Below are 23,535 nucleotides of genomic sequence, written 5' to 3' on the forward strand. Positions count from 1 at the left end.
AAGCATGCGCTAATTATTTTAAAACATCTTCTCACTTCGGCACTTACCAAAGTCTTGCAGTAAAAAGTTGAGTGTGATGTAAGCTTGGACCTTAAATCCTACTAAATATCTCCTAGTCTTCTTCCCTTTATGCGATTTCGAATTACCGGTATTGAAATCCGCCTCCTCCATTTTGAAAATGAAGACAGGGAAAGTGTCACAAGTTTGACCAGGCGGTAATACTAAGCTTGCGCTAATTATTTTGCAAAGCGAGTTTGACCCGGCAGTAATTCAAGGTAGGCGCATACTATATGCCCTGGGGTAATTCAAGGAAATACGAGATATATATATATATATATATATATATATATATATATATATATATATATATACACACACACACATATATAGACACACATGTATATGTACACAGATATAAACATATATGTATACATATACACATATACATATACACTGTATATACATATAAATGTACATATATACACATAAATATATATACATATATATATACACACACGTGTATATATATACACACACACTTATATATATACATACTATATGTATATAAATACACATATATACACACATATATATACATATGTATATAAATACAAATATATATATACACATATATATCTATATATATACATACACATACATATATACACGTGTATATATACATACATATAAATACATAAATATATACATGCATACATACACATATATATATATATGTATACACACATGTATATACACATACACACGCACACACACATATATATAAATACATATATACATTTATATATGTGTGTATATATATATATATATATATATATATATATATATACATACACATATATATACACCCACACACATATATATACCTCCAGACACACATATACATATATATATATATATATATATATATATATATATATATACACACACACGCACACACACACACACACACACACACACACACACACACACACACACACACAGCCCGGCCAAATTTTTTTAACCCGACGTGGACCCCGAGTCAAAAATTTTGGGGACCCCTGGCGTAGAGGAAGGGTCAGTCCTGTTAAGGACGCTGAAACCAATCCAATATAGGTCAGCTGCGTCAGAAAAGTTCCGCGACTTTTCTTGTATGTAAGGGCCATTGTTTGAATTTGTATTAATCGTGATTAATCACAATTATTTCCTTGCTTGCATAATTTAAATCAGCTTTAAAAAACACCACAATTTTTGACACAAATTAAATTTTTGTGTCAAAATATCATACATATTTTTGGTGTTTTAGGTTATCTATTTGTTAAAAACTTGGTAACCGTTTGAAATACCATCTGTTTGGATTTTGGAGTGACATTTTCCAGCGAGCACACCTGTCAGAGTCTCCTCACTTATCTCGCATCCTGACTCATAATTAATCTGCATTTATTGATGATTATTGCAATCATTTTTCGTGACGCGTTAAATTTGACAGCCCTAAGAAATGAAAATATATTTAAGCCCTTCTTCTTTTTTGAAACAACATCAACATCTTGTTTTTTTATTCATAGATAAAGAAGCAAATCAGTGCAATACCGAAAACATTTTCTCATTAATATTGAATCGATTTCATGTTTACAATATACTAATGTACAATAATGGATGCACTTTTTACCTCAGGACATTTTCTTGAAATTTTTTACAAAGCTATTTTGCTTGTGTTGAATAAATACAATTTGTTATTAATACTTTATTTTAAAAAGAAGAATGAATACCTGTTCTTTAAAGGGGAACTGCACTATTTTTGGAATATTGCCTATCGTTCTCGATCATTATGAGAGACAAGAAGACGCATCTTTTATTTAAAAAGGATTTTTAAGGAAAAAAAAAACGCTCGCAAAATGCGGCTATTGGGAGTCACCTTTGTAGTCTTCAAAGTCCTCTTAAAAAACTTCAAAACCCTCCATCAATATTTTCCATACACACTGCAAGTCTATATACAGTTTAATGTAGTAACATACACGTTTATAACAATATGTAATATGTTTAATATTTACTGTATTTTGGTGAAATGTGTGTTCCTATTTCCGGAAACAATCGCAAGTGTGTTGTAATCACGGCAGACTTGGTAACAGACGGCGAAGACGACTACTTTGGGACAAATGAGGATTCACAACCTTATCTTTTTGAAGCTGAAAATACAGAGGATGACCTGCTGGTTATAGAAGCGAGCACGAAAAGAGGCTGAAATGTTGGAGGAGACGGAAGTTGAGAGAGCGAGTTCCACGTAAGTTTGCGGTGTAAAGGTGGAACTAGGAGCCAAGCTACGCCGACATAAATGGTGTGCTTAGCCAAAACCAACTGAAAACGTCTCCCCCAGACAACTGCCCATTGAATAAGTCACTATAATATTGATCATGATACATGCAGCTCATCACAGAACAACTACAGTTCATACGCTAGCTGTGAACGAACAAAACATGAAACGTGAGCTAATACTTTACAGATACTGCACTTGTATGTGTGTTTATGTTTTCCCCATCCCATTGTGTTGTGTATTACAAATTAAAAAAGCCATTCAGCTGCTGACGCAAGAATCTATCTGACTTACCATGCCGTCGCAAAGCAATGTTTTACTATACTGGATAAACAGTTCCTCAGTGTTCGCTCTTACAATAACAATGTTGCTACAGCTTGGTTATTTTATGGTTTATGGTTATTTGGTTATTTTATGAAGTATTGTTGGCTGTTATTGGATGCATTTTTAAAGTGATTTAGAGGCAGAATGGACTGATCCTATGATCTGCATTGTCAGCCACCAAGGACGAAACGAGACAAGACGATTATTACAAATTAGACTGCATAAAATAAACCTTTCATAAGGATTTTAAACAATAGGCATATTTTTTTTAAGTGCCGTTCCCCTTTAATGTTGCTGTAAATGTAACAAAAAAGCGATATATTTGTCCCTTTAACGAACACATTTTTGACCCCACATTTATTTTAAATGCAAAATTAAATCCCTTGATTTCAGGTACAATTTTGAATTACAAGCTTTCACTTTTGATTTGTTAAATATTTTTCTACCGTGCATAACATTCAATGGGAAAGTGTGATGACGACCATAGAATGTAAATGAACATGAAAAAAATGTCCAGGCTGCTCAATTGCAATATGGATAACTCAAATGATAAGTTGACTGTGAAAACAAATAATAAACAAAGGAATCAATGCCCATTTAAGTCCAGTGATGCCTTAAAGCAGTGCTTCTCAATTATTTTTTTGTCATGCCACACCACCCTTGGAGACATTATTTTTTCACGCTTATGGAAAAAACATTTTGTAAGATTAAACATATTAGGACCTTTGAGTCATGGAACTTTAGAGGTTCCACTGACTTGATCTGATACAGTAGTAAAACTTTTGCAACAAAAAAGGTCATCCATATGTATTTGAAAATGCACTTGAAGGCTTATACAGGTGTAGCGCTAACTAACATGCGCCATCTGCTTGCAGGTGCGTCTTGTCCCTATTTAGCCAATTTTGTCAGTAAAACAATCGTATATAAATCAAGTATTGACAAAAAAACAAAAACGTTTACATTTTTAAAAATCATTGGCGAGAATGCGAAAAATGCTATTTTAAGTACAGAACAATATGATCAAAACAGACAGAGCAGCTTGTTGGATGCATGTATGTAACATGTAGCAGCAAACACATCACCGTTTCTATTATCCTTAGTTGTATTGTTCTGTCTAGTTCCAAAATGGCGGTTGATGTGGATGAGGTGAAATGTGCATTTTTTTTGTAATCATCTTTAAAAGAAGATGAATTTTCTTTTTCAAGTTTACATCATCACGCTTCTAACATCATCTCTTCAGCCCTAATATATATATATATATATATATATATATACATATATATATATAAATATATATATATACACATATGTATATATATATATATATATTTATATATATGTATATACATATATATATACACATATATACATGTATAAATATACATACATATATACATACATATATACATATATATATATACATACATACATATATACATACATACATACATATATACATATATATATACATACATAATATATATACATACATATAAATAGATACATATATACATATATATATATATGTATGTATATATATATACACACACACACATATGTATATATATATATATATATATATATATATATATATATATATATATATATATATACATACACTTTTATAAATATATCTATCATAATTTTTTGAAACAATTGGCACGTTTGATTTCATTAGGTTGGATTTTGGCACTTAAAGTATAAATAAAGTCTCTTTTAAAATTGTTTCAATAGAACGAGCACAGTCAGTAATTTCAAATTTTGGTGTCCAGTTTAACAACTGGATTACACACAAAAAATGCTGGTTGTCACATGGAAAATAATAAATAATAATACTACAGTGGTACCTCAGTTATTTTCAGTAATCCGTTCCAAAAAACGTCTGATGAAAACCGAATTGGACACATACCAAAAGCAATTTGTCCTGTTAAAAAATGTAGATCCATCCATCCATCCATTTTCTACCGCTTACTCCCTTTTGGGGTCTTGCAGAAAATGTTTCGAGTTTTTTCTCGAAGTCAATGGTGTTATTTACCTTCTTTATCAAAGTGCTTTCACTTGCAACTTTATTTGGCCCATGGGGGAATATTTTGCAGTCGTACTTAATAGAAAAGACTGAAGGCTGAATCAATCGATTTTGCAAAACAAGACAATTTTTTTACTATGGTTATGGTTGGCTGTAGAATAACTGAAAGGGCGTACAAAAACCGTGTCAAACAAATGTTGTCCTAACAGTACGAAAAACCGAAGTACCACTGTAACGCACCTATAAATAAGAAAATAAATAAGAAAGTCATCACCATTACAAAAACAAACGTGCTTACCTTTTTTACGCCCAACGCTCATACCTGATGACAGGCAAAGTGTTGATTCAGCACATTTGAGGTGACCTTAAGAGCGTCCATGAGGTTACGCATCTTCCAAATCATGAAAGAACTACAAACTCTGGCCAAGTCTACAAAACAAGCCTTCTTTCCATCTTACGTGGAGCGTGCGGCTCAGGTGGAGACACTGCGGAAAAACAAAGAGCATCTTCAAAAGTGCAACACGGCGCGATGGGAGCATGATATGCTACACTGGATTTTCTTTGTGCTACGTGTCCCTTCTGCTCGGGTGCCCCCAAAATACAACCTCGGTCAGTCCGGCTGTTGCGAAAACTCCCTAGAACCCGAAAAATACAATTCCATAGGATTGTGTGCAAACTGCTCTATGGGCTTTTATGAAGAACTAAAGGAGCATTTTTTTAAGTGGCCACACAGGTGGCGGCCATGAGGTACAAACACTGGCGGGGAACTTCTTTTTCGAAGCGTCGGCCCGAGGAAGAATGAAGAGCGGTAATGGTTGGCGGGTGGTGATTCCGTTACAAGATGGAAGCGGCTTCACTCGGAACGACGTCACTTCCGGCCGACGGTATTGAAACGTCACAACATGTAGCTAATAAATAACAGAGGTTCCCTTTCACCGATCAGGTTCTGTCTGAGTCAACGCCAAAGTCCTAAAGGACGGATGACAGTGGAAGGTTCCATGTGCTGAAACCAAGCTCCGTCTGCATGGTCGACATGGTCTACAGAGGCAGGTCTGTGCTGTTGTGGCGAGTCTTTCTGGAAGTCCCGTCATCCCTGGGCAGAGCTTTTTGCAGGTTGGACATGGCTGCCGTCTTCTTCAGGTCAATGACGGCGTAGCATTCGCTGCGCCTAGGAGCTTGGGGGCCGCACTTTTTGGGCAAGAGGCGCTGGTGCTGCGGCTGGCCGCCCCCCCCGGCGAGAGCCTCTCCCTCGAGGTCTACCTGGATGTAGTTGAGCTGGCGCGACGGAGGCATGTGGCCGTGCTCGCAGGTGCCGACCCCCGACCTGGATCGTCTGCGGAAATCAAAGCTAAAAACCCGCCCCCCTCTGTCGGGCTGACACGGCCGCGGGTGCGGGGGGCAGCTGTGTCGCAGCCTGGGCGGCTGCACTGTCTCTGTGTTGACGTAGTTCTGAAGGGCGTCCCTGTGGATGCCTCGCCCGTCCTGGTGGTAGCCGTTGGTGGTCCCGGGGCCTTCCGAGAACTCGTATTCGTCAAAGTCTTCCTCTTCCTCTTCGTACTCTTCTTCCTCCGCCTCGTCGTCTTCTTCCTCCTGCTCGTCGTCCCGCTGCAGGGCGCTGTACTCCCACACGGGCGGCAGAGAGGGAAGGTTCTCGTAGTTGAGCAAGGCCGTCCGACGGTGACCTCCGCCCATGGCTCTCTCGCAGCCGTAGCCCAGCGGAGGAAGAGAGGACGGCGCGTGGGGGTGCAGGAGGGAGTGGGAGTGACTGTCCCCGGTGCTGCTGCTGCTGCTGGAGCCCACCGACTGAGACACACTGCTGGGACTCAGCCGCTGCTTGCGGCCGCTCCTCAGGCCGTTGATGTTCTCGTAGGTCAGCTCGGCACTCCCGCAGCTGTCCGGGTGCTCGTGGCACGGGTGCCTGTGAGGGTGGTGATGGAAATGGTGAAAGGAGAGCGAGTTACACATGTGCACGGGGACTTCGTCTCCATCCGTCTCTGAGCCGGTTGCGCCCTCTGCTGGCTGGAGGCTGTGGGGGCCGTGAGCGAGCCGCTCCCGCTCCCTTTGCAGGAGATGACGCTGCGCCGGCGTGGGGCCCAGCATGAACTTCACCTCCTGCGACGACGGCTGGAGGAACACCTGAGGATCTTTGTGCTCCTCCAGGGGGCAGCAGCGCAGGTTGGACTGCGCGGTCCCTTGGACCCCGCCTGGCATGGCCCCGCGTGTCGCTTCGGGGAAAGCGCCGGGGCGCACCTCAGACAGGGCGTGCACGCAGTGACGCATGGCGAGATCCCCCTCCATGCTAACAGTGTTCACGTAGGTGTGAGTCTGGTAGAAGCAGAGCAGAGTTACAGTTTTTTCCAAATGCTTACACACTAAATATTACATTTCACAAAGTTAACAAACATCTACACAATAAACAAAACCACTGTGCAGACTTGCCTAATATGCATCACAGTTTTTGCGAAATATTACACACAATGTTTTACACACACCTTCCCATCTTGCCCATGTGATGTGGATGAGATACTATGGCCTGATTCAGCTAAACAGGCAGGTAATGATTAGAATTAGTAACTGAGGTTTTTGGGTACGTTATTTCATAGAGTTGCTGTTGCCTGAGTATGCAAATGTAGCCCATACTCAATGCCGTCATTTTTATTTATGTCCAGATTTTTTTTCAAACCTTTTTATTTGTCTCAGATTTTCATTTGTACTGCATGTCATTGTTGACTACTGTGATATGTTACTTTACCTGACTGTGGTAAAAACACATCTTTTCAGTTTGCAGCATCATTGTTGAGCACTTCTTGAAAAGATTACAGGATATTTTTACTTTCTCTTTAGGTCCTTACGTATAGGCCCACTTCTAAGTAAACAATGACGATTGCTATGGATTTGCCAATATATTTTGTCAAGTAACAGTAAACATTCATCACAGGTGGGCAAAGGTTGGACAAAATGCCCTAAATGTGATTTCTTATGGTAAAATAGGGTTTTTTACAAATGTGTTGTGTATTTGTCACTGTTCTGGGTAACTCACTCCAATAGTGTCTTATCATTTGAAGTCTGTGTGAGTGAGATGACAATAAAACTGCATTTTTACAAATGCTTGCTTTATTTTGATGAATGGGCATATGTTTTGACCAAAGTGTGCCATTTCGCAAATAATCTACGGATTAAGAAAATTTAATGTTGTGTTTGGAAAAGTCTGTAAATCCTTTTGAAAAAAGACAGTTAGTAAAATTGTGTGTAAGCGAATGGAAAAAAACTGTAAAGCGCAAATAGTCACAAGAACAGAACAACAGCGTGGTCGCGTCTAACCTGGTCTTCCAAACCCATCAGGTTGTGTCCGTGGTCCTCAGCGAGGGACGACTCTCCTCTGATTGGATAACCAGGGTATCCGTTGGGAAACGCCTGCACGGGGAACGCTGGGGCTGCGAGCACATTAATGGCACAGCTCGTCAAGGAATGACACACCGACGTCAACGGCGAGCGTGTTGGCCGGGTGACTCACTGTTGGGTGTCTGCGGCGTGCGAGACATCTCCATCTCTGGCGTGTGGCCGCTGCGAGTCATCATCATGGACTCCTCCACCACGTTGATGCTGTTGCATTGCATCAGCTCCTGGAGAAGATTGAAGATCTCCTCGGCGCGAGAACACTTGAAGGCAAAGATCCCTGACGGTGTGGACACGAAAAGGATGATGTCATCTGTTTGTAGAACATTCAAACTTTCAAGTGAGCAAAATGTGCAAAGTTGAAATATTTAGCAGGGGTGTCCCGATCCGGTACCAGAAAAAATACAATATTGGAATATTTTGGCTTCCATCTGAAAAGCGTGTTTACTTGCCAAGCTGCACAGCCAGTTAAGATCTAAATGTCCTCCAATTAGCACACAAAGTTGGTCTTTTCCAGAGGTGGGACCAAGTCATTGTTTTGCAAGTCACAAGTAAGTCTCAAGTCTTTGACCTCAAGTCTCGAGTCAAGTCCCGAGTCAATACAGGCAAGTCCGAGTCAAGTCCAAAGTCAATACTGGAAAGTCTCAAGTCAAGTCCCAAGTCCTGCATTTTGGGTTTCGAGTCATTTGAAGTCTTTTTAACCACAGACTAATATATGTACACAGATTGTGTATGCTTTTAAAACACTGTATGTATTTATTATTTAAAAAAAACAGTAATGACATTGCACTTCATAATATCACTATTAACCAGTTATTCTAAACATTTAACTCATTCCTTTACAGTATAAACACATTTGAAAAAACAAGTGCAACTGTACTTACTTACACAAAAGTGTTAACATTGTATTTCCATGGAATATTGCATTGTAACTAGTTCCACAAAAGTTTATATCATGTTGTTACCTTATCTCATTGATCTCATCTCATACTGTATGTGTTTATGTGTGCGTACACATGAAAAACAAGATGTCAGGGCTCTATGGAATATGTACACATATTCTTAATATAGTATACATTTTAACTGACCTTTATTGGACTATGTTTGTCTTTTTGTAGGTGGCTAAAATATGCGGTGCTGCTGACCGCCGTCTAACGTTACGTTACTGTGTGTGATACATTCACTAACGTAACGTTATGTGTAGGTACCTCATGCAACCCTGCTTAAAAAAAATATCACTTGACAAAAAGTCTGAATAAGGTAGAAAACTGCAGTGGACGCAACAGATTGCCGTGTTTGCAATGACTTTATAACCATAGACATCTTATAAGTAGACGCAGAATTGGCTGCTGTGACGCAAGCAATTTGGCCGCCATCTTGAAGTGGTGATGAGGAGCCGGCAAGCAGCCTAAACTGACAGTTGACAGGTAGAAAACAAAGATGCTGGGCTGGTATTCAGCGTTTTCCTGCTCAATTGAGTGGACTGTTGAAAATAGGAATTGAAGGATTACTTTTCACAAGTAAGATTTAACATTAACATACTATTGGTTGTATTTTGTGAAAATAATATTACCACAGAGTTAAGCAGGAGCAAAGAACTACAATATTTGTATGTGAAAATCACAAAGAAATCTTCTGGGGGAGGATGACCACCCCTACAGGTATTTGGTTTACAAACTTTCAGGCCCACCTAAAACAAAATTCACCAGCCGCCATTGATTATGATGCATTCTCATTTTATTGTAACCACAGATAAGTCTTCAAGTAACAATGTTCAAATACTAACTTTGTTGAGTAAAACAGAATTCTGTTTTATTCTGAATCCAGTGAAACCGATTGGTGGTTTTAGCGGAAATAAAGACTTTCAGGTGTTTATATATGTTCAATCACTGTAAACATGATCATTTAAAGGAAGAATGTAATAGAAAATATCAATACAAAGTGTCAAGACAGAATAAACTCTCTGCTGTTGCAGCAACAGAGATAAAGTCTATATCAGTGGTTCTCAACCTTTTTTCAGTGATGTACCCCCTGTGAACATGTTTTTAATTCAAGTACCCTCTAATCAGAGCAAAGCATTGTTGGTTGAAAAAAGAGATAAAGAAGTAAAATACAGCACCATGTCATCAGTTTCTGATTTATTATACTGTATAACAGTGCAAAATATTGCACAATTGTAGTGGTCTTTCTTGAACTATTTGGAAAAAAAAAGATGTAAATATAACTAAAAAATTGTTGAAAAATAAACATGTGATTCAATTATAAATAAAGATTTCTACACATAGAAGTAATCATCAACTTAAAGTGCCCTCTTTGGGGATTGTAATAGAGATCCATCTGGATTCATCAACTTCATTCTAAACATTTCTTCACAAAAAAGAAATCTTTAGCATCAATATTAATGGTACATGTCCACAAAAAATCTAGCTGTCAACACTGAATATTGCATTGTTGCATTTCTTTTCACAGTTTATGAATTTACATTCATATATTGTTGGAGTATTTTTTAATAAATATATTTATAAAGGATTTTGAATTGTTGCTATTTTTAGAATATTTAAAAAAATATCATGTACCCCTTGGGATACCTTCAAGTACCCTCATTTGAGAACCTCTGGTCTATAGGTCCGTAAAATATATAGATATCTAATGCATTCATACATTGTTTATGTAGGATATACGCAAGTATATACAACCTAATCATATTGTTTCTTCAACTTCAAAATAGATGACTGTTTTTTCCCCTTCTCTGGGATTATATTCCCAGTTTTGATCTCAGACATCTGGTCACTTATAGCATATAAGAATATTCTATTTCTGTTAAGCAAATTATGAACACGCCAAGACATGTGTCCTTTATCATAGTTACACGAATGACAAAAAAGCGCGTGAATATAAGTGGCATTCAGTGAGGTAATATGAATTAAATGCGCTGACAATTCATTGTTCCTGCCAAATGAATTGCACTGAGTGGAGCGGATCACCACTCCAAGATGGCGGCCCCGCATCTCGTTTGCGGCAATAGGCTCGATGCTGCTTACCCTTATAAGATGTCTATGGTTCTAACGTTAGCAGTGAGTTTACAGCCTCACTGATTTAACTACACAGCAAATAAAAGTCACGTTACTCAGCCAATAAACGTTAGCTTACATTCAAAACGTACCCTTCTTTGTGCAACTTCAAATGTCGAACGAAGTTGTAAATTGATGCGTCTCCGTCTGTAATCTTCCAACCGCATATTTTGCATTCGGCTATTCCTGTTTTGTTGACCAAGTCGTAGTTTTAATACCCGAACAAAACACTTTATGGCATAATTTTCTTCACTTATTCTTCTATTGTTTGAAAGCTCTTCTCCGTTGGTTTTCCTGCAATTTGATTGGGTGAATGCTGTGTGACGAAAACAACGTGGATGTAATTTGATTGGCTGTTGTACTGACAGGTAGCGCACAGGCTGTCATCGCACACACGCTGACAAACTTCCGTACAAAATGGAAGATACTGAGCGCTCCTGAATAACTTTTTAATCGTTGGGTTTTGGGGAAAGTAGCAAGTCATGTCAAGTCAAAAGGCTCAAGTCCAAGTCAAGTCACAAGTCATTGATGTTAAAGTCTAAGTCGAGTTGCAAGTCTTTTTACATTTTGTCAAGTCGAGTCTAAAGTCATCAAATCCATGACTCGAGTCTGACTTGAGTCCAAGTCATGTGACTCGAGTCCACACCTCTGGTCTTTTCTTCTGTTTTTGTCAAGTCATTTACAAAACATAAACATGTTAGGGTATAGGGTACTAGGAACTACAAACCTCGTTCCATATGAGTTGAGAAATTGTGTTAGATGCAGAGGTGGTTAGTAACGCGCTATATTTACTCCGTTACATTTACTTGAGTAACTTTTGGGATAAATTGTACTTCTACGAGTAGTTTGTATGCAACATACTTTTACTTGAGTATATTTATAGAGAAGAAACGTTACTTTTACTCCGCTCCATTTATCTACATTTAGCTCGCTACTTGCTACTTTTTTTTTTTTATCGATCTGTTAATATTTGTTTTGGTTTGGGACAGAACTTCAAAGTAGAATCTACGCATGCCTGCTTTTCACCAATCACATGCAGTCACTGGTGACGTTGGACCAATCAAACAGAGCCAGGCGGTCACATGACACAACTTAAACAAGTTGAAAAACTTATTGGAGTGTTACCATTTAGTGGTAAATTGTACAGAATATGTACTGTACTGTGCAATCCAATGATAAAAGTTTCAATCAATCAATCAAAAGTGTAAAGGAAAAAAGACACTTTTTATTTCAACCGTACTTCCCGTTAAAAGCCTAAAGACTGATCGCACAGTTCCTGTCTTCACAATAAAAGTGCCGCTCCATCTCGCCTGCGCTAACAAAATAAGAGTCTCCGAAAGCCAGCGCAAACAAACTAGCAAGCTACGGAGTTTGCCGCCAATGTACTTATTGTAAAGTGTATAAAAACGAATATGGAAGCTGGACAAATAAGATGCCAAAAACCAACGACTTTCATGTGGTATTAGACGGAAAGGAGGAACTTTTTTCTCCTCCATTTGAAAAAGTGGACGTTATCAGCACTAAAATGCAAGTCATCAGAATCAGGTAATACACCAACTTATATTCTTGTCTTCATGAAAGATAGGAATCTATGTGTTGAACATGGACGTATATTCATTAAAACCCCTTTAACGTGTCAACAAAAACGGCAAAATAAATAAATATAAATTATATACTGTATATATATATGTATGTATATATATATATGTATATGATATGTTTGTGTATGTATATGTATATATGAGGTAGATCACCTCGACTTGGTCATTTATTAAGTAATTGATTAACGTCGAAAAATGTATTGGGGTGTTACCATTTAGTGGTCAATTGTACGGAATATGTAATGTACTGTGCAATCTACTAATACAAGTTTCAATCAATCAATCAATCAATCAATGCCTATTGAGCCTATGGTGCTGTTAAGTTATTGTGGCTCAATGTGCCTTAATTTTGTTTAGTTTAATGTATTATTATTTTAAATATATATATATTTTTTGTTGCTTAAGAGATATTCATGGCTCTGAATTTGCTCATTGCTATTTTTAGGTTTTTGTGCATAATTTGTTGCCGTAATCAGGTTACTCATCAGTTACTCAGTACTTGAGTAGTTTTTTCACAACATACGTTTTACTTTTACTCAAGTAAATATTTGGGTGACTACTCCTTACTTTTACTTGAGTAATAAATCTCTAAAATAACAGTACTCTTACTTGAGTACAATTTCTGGCTACTCTACCCACCTCTGGTTAGATGTAAATATAAATACAATGATTTGCAAATCACTTTCAACCCATATTCAATTGAATGCACTACAAAGACAAGATATTTGATGTTCAAACTCATAAACTTTTTTTTTTCTGCAAATAATAATTAAATTTGAATTTCATGGCTACAACATGTGCCAAAGTAATTGGGAAAGGGCATGTTCAACACTGTGTTACATCACCTTTTCTTTTAACAACACTCAAACGTTTGGGAACTGAGGAAACTAATTGTTGAAGCTTTGAAAGTGGAATTCTTTCCCATTCTTGGTTTATGTAAAGCTTCAGTTGTTCAACAGTCTGGGGTCTCTGCTGTCGTATTTTACACTTCATAATGCACCACACATTTTCGATGGAAGACAGGTCTGGACTGCAGGCGGGCCAAGAAAATACCCGCACTCTTATTTTACGAAGCCACGCTGTGTTAACACGTGCTGAATGTGGCTTGGCATTGTCTTGCTGAAATAAGCAGAGGCATCCATGAAAAAGACGGCGCTTAGATGGCAGCATATGTTGTTCCAAAACCTGTATGTCCCTTTCAACATCAATGGTGCCTTCACAGATGTGTAAGTTACCCATGCCTTGGGCACTAATGCACCCCAATACAATCACAGATGCTGGCCTTTGAACTTTGCGTCGATAACAGTCTGGATGGTTCGCTTCCCCTTTGGTCCAGATGATACGATGTCGAATATTTCCAAAAACATTTTGAAATGTGGACTCGTCAGACCACAGGACACTTTTCCACTTTGCATCAGTCCATCTTAGATGATCTCGGGCCCAAAGAAGCCGGTGGAGTTTCTGGATGTTGTTGATAAATGGCTTTCGCTTTGCATAGTAGAGCTTTAACTTGCACTTACAGATATGGCGACAAACTGAATGTAATGACAGTGGTTTTCTGAAGTGTTCCTGAGCCCATGTGGTGATATCCTTTAGAGATTGATGTCGCTTTTTGATACAGTACCGTCTGAGGGATCGAAGGCCAATGTTGGTTTCCGGCCATGCCGCTTTCGTGGAGTGATTTCTCCAGATTCTCTGAACCTTTTGATGATATTATGGACCGTGGATGTTGAAATCCCTAAATTTCTTGCAATTGCACTTTGAGAAACGTTGTTCTTAAACTGTTTGACTATTTGCTCACGCAGTTGTGGAAAGACAGGTGTACCTCGCCCAATCCTTTCTTGTGAATGACTGAGCATCTTTTGGGAAGCTATTTTTATACTCAATCCTGGCACCCACCTGTTCCCGATTAGCCTGCACACCTGTGGGATGTTCCATATAAGTGTTTGATGAGCATTCCTCAACTTTATCAGTATTTATTGCCCCCTTTCCCAACTTCTTTGTCACGTGTTGCTGGCATCAAATTCTAAAGTTAATGATTATTTTGAAAAAACTCAAATGTTTATCAGTTTGAACATCAAATATGTTGTCTTTGTAGCTTGTAGCATATTCAACTGAATATGGGTTGAAAATTATTTGCAAACCTTTGTATTCCGTTTATATTTACATCTAACACAATTTCCCAACTCATATGGAAACGGGGTTTGTACCACCATTACATTACATGTTATATAGACCACATTGAAGTGTCCTAAATGTAGGAACAAAATCACGATGTAACCTCTTTAATATCTCTTGTTTTAATGTAAGCATTTAAGCGAGATAGACAGCCGTTCTCCAGCAGAAAGGGTCTGTGAGTTTATCATAATTTTAATTGAAAACGGTAATACTAACCATCAAGAAGTTCACCACAGTTTATCATTAGTAATCTACCATTAATTGTTGCATAAATATAAACTCCCATACCAATATTATCATCTATCTTCCAATGCCATACAAAAACTCTGCCTTGCTGAGCTTTGACAGCGTCGTTTTTCACTCACCCTGTCCCGTCTGACAGCGCCGCCCGCTCTCGAAAGAAAACAGGTTGGAGTCGTAGCCGTAGCGGCGCAGGCAGAGGTACGGCCATCTGATGGCGTCTCTCTTGCGTGTGTGAAGAATGAGCTCGGTCTGGGTGAGCTCCATGATGCCGGAGCCCAGCTCGTTGCCTTCATCGTCCACATTAATGACCTGAGATGGGGAAAACATGGTTTGCCGTCATTGTATCCTCCCTCTGTAGTACACATGTATTATATTATATTATATTATATTTACCACATATATATACACATATATATATACACACACATATATATATACATATATATACATATATATATATATATACACATATATATATATACACATATATATATATACACATATATACACACACATATATATATACACATATATATATACACATATATATACACATATATACACACACATATATATATACACATATATATATACACATATATATACACATATATATATATATATACATATATATACACACACACACACACACACACACACACACACATTATTATATAGTGTTGGCTTAGTTACTGAAAACCAGTAATTAGTTACAGTTACTAGTTACTTTATTTCAAAAGTAACTCAGTTACTAACTAAGTTACTTACACCAAAAAGGAATGCGTTACTGTAATAAGTAACTATGTAGTTACTTTTTTTATCTTTTTTTTTTTAAGGCTCCTATTAATGCCCTTTAAGCTTTCATTTCAGTACCGTTATTGCACTGGAGAATAATACAATCTGTTGATCAACTTGGCAAGCATTTGCATCACTGAACTCTGCTAAGCAATGTGGTCTACATACAACACACAAAGACAAAGATATGTTTCAAAGGGCCAATTTATTTCAGGCCACAAAACTATTTGAAATAGCTGCAACATAACATACGTAAGTAACAAACAGCATATTAACAACATGTCACAACATAGCTGTAAACCTGGCTTCACCCAAGGAAGGCACACATGACATACACACAGGCTAACCAGGCAATTTTTTCTCTCAAGAAATTGTGAAATAAAATCATGTCTTCATGAAATCAACACTACTGCAGCCCAAAACACGCTACGCATTTCCCCACTTTTACTTTAGAGATAAAGAAAGATTGGCCTGTGTCACGACTTGAACAGGACTCTGGACACAGATGCAGTAGTTGGAAAACAAAGATTTATTTCAAAAAAGGGAAAGGGTCCAAAAAGGGAGAAACTAAACAGGCTATTAAAAGCCGAGCTTACCTAACCTCTAAACTAGCAAAATCTCAATGAACTCAAAACGCTCCAGCTGCAGAGGGAAAAAAGGTGCAAAGAGAATAATATGCAAAATATAACAAAAGGCGCTCCAAGGGAGGCAATGCTAAACAACTAATCTTACCTGACAAAAAGGGTACTAAAAACGTGGTAATGGCTGTGGACATGGATCGCTGGAGGTTTGCACAATAGGTACGAAAATACTCTGGCACAGGACAGAAGGAGGATGAGACATTTATACACATGAGGTTGGGTGACACAGGTGGACACAATCAGGCAATCAGGAAAGATGTCAGACCAGAGAAACAGGAGGAAGGGCAAGTGATCTGAAACGAGAGAGAGAGTCAAAATTTCAAAATAAAACGGAAATGACAAAACATGACACCAGACGAAACCCAGACCAGACTTCACGCAGGTGTGACAGAACCCCCAGGAACGGCCCAGGAATCTCAAGGTGGAGTCAATAGAAGTCCTGGCTCAAGAGGGATCATCAATGTTCCGCTGTGGTACCCACTGTCTTTCTTCGGGACGGTACCCCTCCCAATGCACCAAAAACTGTCTTCCTCATCCTCTGTTGCGTACCGCTAACAGTCTCTTGACCCGGTACAGAAGGCCTCTATCTGCCGCTTCCAGCGGCGTGAGGGTGGGGGATGGGGGGTGGGGGGTGGGTGGTTGGGACCGCAGGGTTTTCTTTGGCCGGCTTGACTTGGCTGACGTGGAAGGTAGGATAGGCATGGAGCGACTTGGGTAGACGTAGGCGTACTGCTGCAGGACCGATGACCTCGGCGATGGGGAAGGGGCCCACAAATCTTGGCGCCAATTTCTTGGAGAGAACCTTGAGGTGCAGGTCTTTGGCGGATAGCCATTCTCTCTGTCCTGGCCGGTAATCAGGTGCTTGGTGGCTCTTTCGGTCGGCTGCTTTCTTGACCCGATTACCTTGGGGAGCGAGCACTTTTCGGTACGTGAGCCAGATGCAACGGCATCTGCGCACCGGGGCGTGGGCTGAGGGCACGGAAACCTCTGGCTCAGAGTCTGGGAATACTGGCGGTTGGTAGCCGTAGACAGACTTGAAGGGGGACAACCCACTGGCAGATGTGGGCAAGGAGTTATGGGCGTATTCCACCCAGACCAGGTGGGAACTCCACTTTGTTGGGTTCTGGGACACGAGACATCGGAGGTTCGTTTCCAATTGTTGTTTGAGGCGCTCGGTCTGGTCGTTTGCCTCCAGGTGGTATCCTGATGTCAGGCTGGCTGTAGCTCCAATGAGTTTGCAGAACTCCCTAGAACCGTGAGATAAATTGGGGCCCCCGGTCCGATACAATGTCTGTGGGAAATCCATGGATTCTAAAAACATGCTGCATCAATATCCGAGAAGTCTCTCTGGCTGTGGGTAACTTTGGCAAGGCAATAAAATGTGTCATTTTGGAGAATCGGTCGACCATGGCGAGCACCGTGGTGTTACCTCTTGAGACCGGGAGGCCCGTGACGAAATCCATAGAGATGTTCGACCACGGTCTGGAGGGGATCAGCAGAAGCTGTAGAAGTCCAACACGTGACCCGGACGATGATTTATTGCGAGCACACTCCGGACACGCCTCGATGTATTCCCGGACCCCCTCCTCCATGGATGGCCACCAGAACCGCTGTGAGATAATAAACATAATTCTCCGGATCCCAGAATGGCAGGTAAGCAACAAAGTGTGAGCCCAATGGATCAGCTGTGGGCGTAGATTGACAGGGACAAACAAGCGATTTTCTGGGCACCCACTAGGAGGAGGGGTCTCACCGTTAGCATGCCTTACTTCCTGTTCTATCTGCCAAGTGACCGCTCCAACCACACAGTTCAGTGGAAGGGTGGGCTCTGGTACCTTGGCAACAGGCTCAGGTTCGTAGAGGCGTGACAAAGCGTCTGACTTGACATTGCAGGACCCCGGCCTGTTAGACAACGTGAAGTTAAAACGATTGAAAAACAATGCCCACCTGGCTTGACGTGAATTCAATCTCTTGGCTTGTCGAATATATTCCAGGTTCTTGTGGTCAGTCCACACTATGAAAGGATGCTGTGCCCCCTTAAACCAATGTCGCCACTCTTCCAGCGCTACCTTAAACGCCAGCAGTTCCCTGTTGCCAACATCATAGTTCCGTTCCGCAGGGCTCAACCGGCGAGACAGAAAAGCGCAGGGGTGGGTCTTCTCATCTGCCTTGAGTCTTTGGGATAAAACCGCCCCAACTCCCTCGTTCGATGCGTCCACCTTGACCACAAATTGGCGTTGTGGATCTGGCAGCGTGAGGATGGGTGCAGTCGTGAAGCGGCGCTTGAGATCCTGGAAGGCCCTCTCTGCCTCCATAGACCAGTAGAAGCGCACCTGTGGAGAAGTCAGAGCATGGAGAGGGGAAGCTATCGCGCTAAAGCCTTTGATAAATCGTCTGTATAAGTTCGCAAAACCGAGGAATTGCTGAACCTTCTTAAGACTATCAGGTGTTGGCCACTTGGCAATTGCGCTAACTTTAGCCGGATCCATTTGGACTCTTCCAGGGGCTACAATGAAGCCCAGGAAGGAAATGGCGTCGTCATGGAATTTGCATTTCTCAGCTTTTACAAACAGGTGGCTTTCTAGGAGCCGTTGCAAAACCTGGCTGACATGGTGTCTGTGAATGTCCAGATTGTCACAATAAATTAATATGTCATTAATATAGACAAAAACAAAATGGTTCAAAAGGTCTCTGAGCACATCATTAATCATGGCCTGAAATATGGCAGGGGCATTAGTGAGACCAAAAGGCATTACTAAATACTCATAGTGGCCACTAGGGGTGTTAAATCCGGTTTTCCACTCATCACCCTCCCTAATGCGAATGAGGTGGTAAGCATTGCGTAGGTCACGCTTGGTAAAAACTTTGGCCTGCTGGAGCTGATCGAAAACTGATGACATTAATGGAAGAGGGTACGGATTCTCTTTTGTTATGTCGTTGAAGGGACTATAGTCTATACATGGTCGCAGGGTCCCGTCTTTTTTGTCTCCAAAGAAAAACCCTGCTCCAGCCGGTGACGATGAGGGACGGATGAGTCCCGCCCTAAGTGAAGATTCTATTTAATCTTTCATAGCTGGTCTCTCAGGACCTGAAACCGAGTATAGGCGCCCCTTGGGGATGGTAGATCCGGGAATGAGGTCTATAGCGCAATCGTAAAGACGATGTGGTGGGAGCGATGTAGCTTTTGCCTTATTAAAGACCTCGTTCAGGTGGTGGTAGCATGGAGGTACGGAAGTCAAATCTGGGTGCTGTAGTTCTGTGGCAAAATGAGCAGAAACAGAGTTGATATTCGTGGCGGTTCTTGCTGGAGCACTAACCCTCAAGCACTTCCCCACGCAGTTCCTTCCCCAGCCCCTGATTTTGCCTGTGAGCCAGTCTATGTGGGGGTTGTGGTAAACGAGCCATGGATGTCCCAGTACCAGGATGCGTGCTGGTGAGTGAAACAAAAAAAAGTTCAATAGTTCGTGGTGGTTATCAATATCTATGGCTACGGGTTCTGTGGTATGGGTGATCGTGAATAAAGCGCTACCATTAAGGCCACTAGTCTTAAGGGGTGGTGTGATGACCCTTGTTTTTACTCCCAAATTCTTGGCTAAACCCCAGTCCATCAAGCTCTCATCGGCCCCAGAGTAAATTAAAATATCTAATACTATATTAATTGAGTCATTGGTTACCTTAATTGGTGTCAAGGCACTCGAGGAAGCACTTGAGGCCGGATTCTGATCCCTCACCTGGGTTGGTTTGGAAAGCCAGGCGGCCGCGAGATGCCCCACCTCCCCGCAATAGAAACATCCCCCCTCCTTGAGGCGACGCTGGCGCTCTGCCAGAGGTAGTCGTGCCCGGCCCAACTGCATGGGATCGTCTCCGCTCTCAGGCACGCGATGGGGAAGCCGTACTGTTGGTTGAGTACCTGGAGCATAACTGGTGGTGAGGGAAAAACGCGACTGGTGATCTTGATCCGGACGTCCTCCTTGGAGAAACTTGAACTCCCGTAGTTTTTGGTCTGTCCGGATGGAGAGGGCGATGAGGTCGTCCAGATTTGCAGGTAGGTCTATGGGTAGGAGTGGCTCCAGAACAGGGCCGGCCAGTCCCTTGAGGAAGACGTCGTGGAGTGCTGTAGAGTTCCATCCGCTCTCTGCAGCCAGGGTTAAAAAACTAATTGCGTAATCTGAAGCTGATTCTCTCCCCTGATGAATCCCGCTGAGCTCTCTCGCCCTTTCACGCTCGGAAGAGACAGGATCAAAAGTCTTGTGGAGAGTCTCTGTGAAGTTTCTCAGTGAGCTGCATATGTGAGAGCTCCTGGACTACTCGGCCATGGCCCACTTCCTTGCTCTCCCAGCCAGATAGGAGATCATGAACGACACTTAAGCACGATCGGTGGGAAATGCGTGGGGCGAAAGTTCAAAATGCATCTCGCAGTCTATGATGAATTCTTTACATTGTCCGGGTTTGCCCACAAAGCGTTCAGGAGGGGCCAATCGGGCTCCCACTCCACTATGAATGGTGGGGCGTACCTGAATCATAGTCGCTGGCTGCAGCTCGGGCACAGGGGGTGCGGGACCGGGCCTGGTCATTTGAGTGAGCAGAAATTGCACCTGTTCCGCAAGTTGGCCCACCTGGGGGGAAACAGCGGTCCTGATGTCTTCCTGGGTTCGGGCGATCCCCTGGATACCCTGGTCCAAAACTGCCACCCGCTCCTCATCAGCGGAGAGGCGGGATTCCTGCACGTGAAGCGCCGCAACCAACTGCTTCAATCCTGCTTTGTCCATACTGGCCAGAGTGTGCTGTCACAACTTGAACAGGACTCTGGACACAGATGCAGGAGTTTGAAAACAAAGATTTATTTCAAACAAGGAAAAGGGTTCAAAAAGGAAGAAACTAGACAGGCTATCAAAAGCCGAGCTTACCTAACCTCTAAACTAACAAAATCTCAACGAATTCAAAACGCTCCAGGTGCGGAGGGAAAAAAGGTGCAAAGAGAACAATATGCAAAATATAACAAAAGTCGCTCCAAGGGAGGCAATGCTAAACAACCAATCTTACCTGACAAAAAAGGGTACAAAAAACGTGGCAATGGCTGTGGACATGGATCGCTGGAGGTTTGCACAATAGGTACGAAAACACTTTGGGACAGGAGAGAAGGACGAGACATTTATACACATGAGGGTGGGTGACACAGGTGGACACAATCAGGCAATCAGGAAAGAGGTCAGACCAGAGAAACAGGAGGAAGGGCAAGTGATCTGAAACGAGAGGGAGAGTCAGCATTTTAAAATAAAACAGGAAATGACAAAACATGACACCAGACGAAACCCAGACCAGACTTCACCCAGGTGTGACAGCCTGGCCCACGAGGATCCCTCTTTATGTTTGTGAACTTTATAGTCTATACATTACATTTGTGATGATCGAACAATCTAGAAGTCTGGAATGAAAGAGTATATAAGAGGATTGACAGTGTGTGTACCTTCAGTGCTGAATGATGAGCAGAGGCAGAGTTTAGAGTGTTTTCGTTAGCTCGCTTTCCATGTTTATGTACTCACTGTCCACTGTGTCCAGCCACCTGAAATCGGGTGACTCCATTGTAGAAATAGCCTGCATGTCTTCTAGCACACACGCTGCAATTGCTCTATCAATGTTGTCCTGGCTAGCAGTCCCTCCGTTAAAATCCAGCCGTTGTTGGAGGTGGAGGTGAAGGGTGTCCCTCTTTACTAGCTTTGTCGAAGCATGTTGCTTTTGTATCCGTTTCAGCAGATTTGAATTGTTTTGGGCAGGAGATAGGATCTTTGATCCAAGACACAACTTACATTTAACTAAAATGTTCTTTTCTTGGTGCTAGACAAAATAAAAGTAGTGGGAATATTTCCATGTTAAGAAACTCGACTTCTGGCTCCGCCATGATGTCTTGTTAGTAAACACAGACACGTCCCAACCCCCACCCCCTAACTCCTACCCCCACCCACACAAAGCGCGCCCCTTCTTTTCCTTGTGACACAGAAGGAAGACACCGCAGCGCTCCAATAAAACACACTCAGATCTTATGTTTCTAGCCAATACTACATAAAAAATAATCCAAAATAACGTAGTTCTGCATCATGTAGTAACTTTAACAGAGTTACTGATTATAAAAAATAACGCGTTAGACTACTAGTTACCGCCGAAAATAACGGTGTTACAGTAACGCCTTACTTTGTAACGCCTTAGTTTAAACACTGATTATATATTACCAAAAGCCAATGTCCACCATAGAGGACGCTGGGCCATGATAGCATCAAGTCAATAACCATTTGACAGAACTGTTCTCTGACAAAAGTCGACCCCTCGTAGTTCAAGTATTATATTTATTACAGTATTAATTCTCAAGGGACAATAATATACAAAATAAAAAATTGGACACACTTTAGAGGTGTCCGTGTACAGCTTGTGTAGCAGTGTAGATTTACTAACAACAGAAACATTATTTTGAAAATAACTGGCAATATCCCGGTGATTACATGGCTAATTATTGTACATTTGTGAAGGATTCCTTCAAAAGGGATGCATGCTCAGGTGGACACAATTCAATTTCCATATTCCTTGTTACACACATGCAGAAGTTGAATTCCAGGAGCGTGCGTGTTTTGCCACAACATGGGCTCCAATTTGAGAAAAAGCTGCCACGAATACGTTGTCCGTCTACACTGTGAAGCCACTTTTGAGATACGATACCTCACCACCACGGTGGAAAGTATACTGTTCTTCCAAGTAGTCGTATCATTGGAGGACCAGAGGAAAAGGAATGGTTTAGCATTCAACACACACACTCACAAGAAGCTTACCGTGTCAGGTTTAAACACTGATGACATCTGTTAATCAGACAAGAAGCAAGGAACCAAGCAGAGACAGAATTCAATAGTGCTCGTGAAGAGAACGCGGGCACTGAACACTTAGTCACAGTCTCGCCCTACGTTCT

The 23,535-nt window shown here is 41.2% G+C and overlaps 1 protein-coding gene across 2 annotated transcripts in view; it reads right to left on the reverse strand.

The window, feature by feature from the left end:
- Nucleotides 1-4,270: 4,270 nt before the first annotated feature.
- Nucleotides 4,271-23,535, reverse strand: part of frs3 (fibroblast growth factor receptor substrate 3) — a 60,064-nt gene continuing 40,799 nt past the window's right edge. For both annotated transcript variants that reach the window (XM_061874370.1, XM_061874371.1), the window contains 4 exons: nt 15,270-15,456; nt 8,173-8,334; nt 7,980-8,092; nt 4,271-6,983 (listed from right to left, as the gene is read on the reverse strand). In XM_061874370.1, coding sequence (XP_061730354.1) covers nt 5,697-6,983; nt 7,980-8,092; nt 8,173-8,334; nt 15,270-15,456 — 1,749 coding nt within the window. In that variant the 3' untranslated portion in view covers nt 4,271-5,696. The remainder of the gene's footprint in view (nt 6,984-7,979; nt 8,093-8,172; nt 8,335-15,269; nt 15,457-23,535) is intronic.

The sequence above is a fragment of the Nerophis ophidion genome, linkage group LG16 (genome assembly GCF_033978795.1).
Source record: "Nerophis ophidion isolate RoL-2023_Sa linkage group LG16, RoL_Noph_v1.0, whole genome shotgun sequence".
Taxonomy (NCBI): domain Eukaryota; kingdom Metazoa; phylum Chordata; class Actinopteri; order Syngnathiformes; family Syngnathidae; genus Nerophis; species Nerophis ophidion.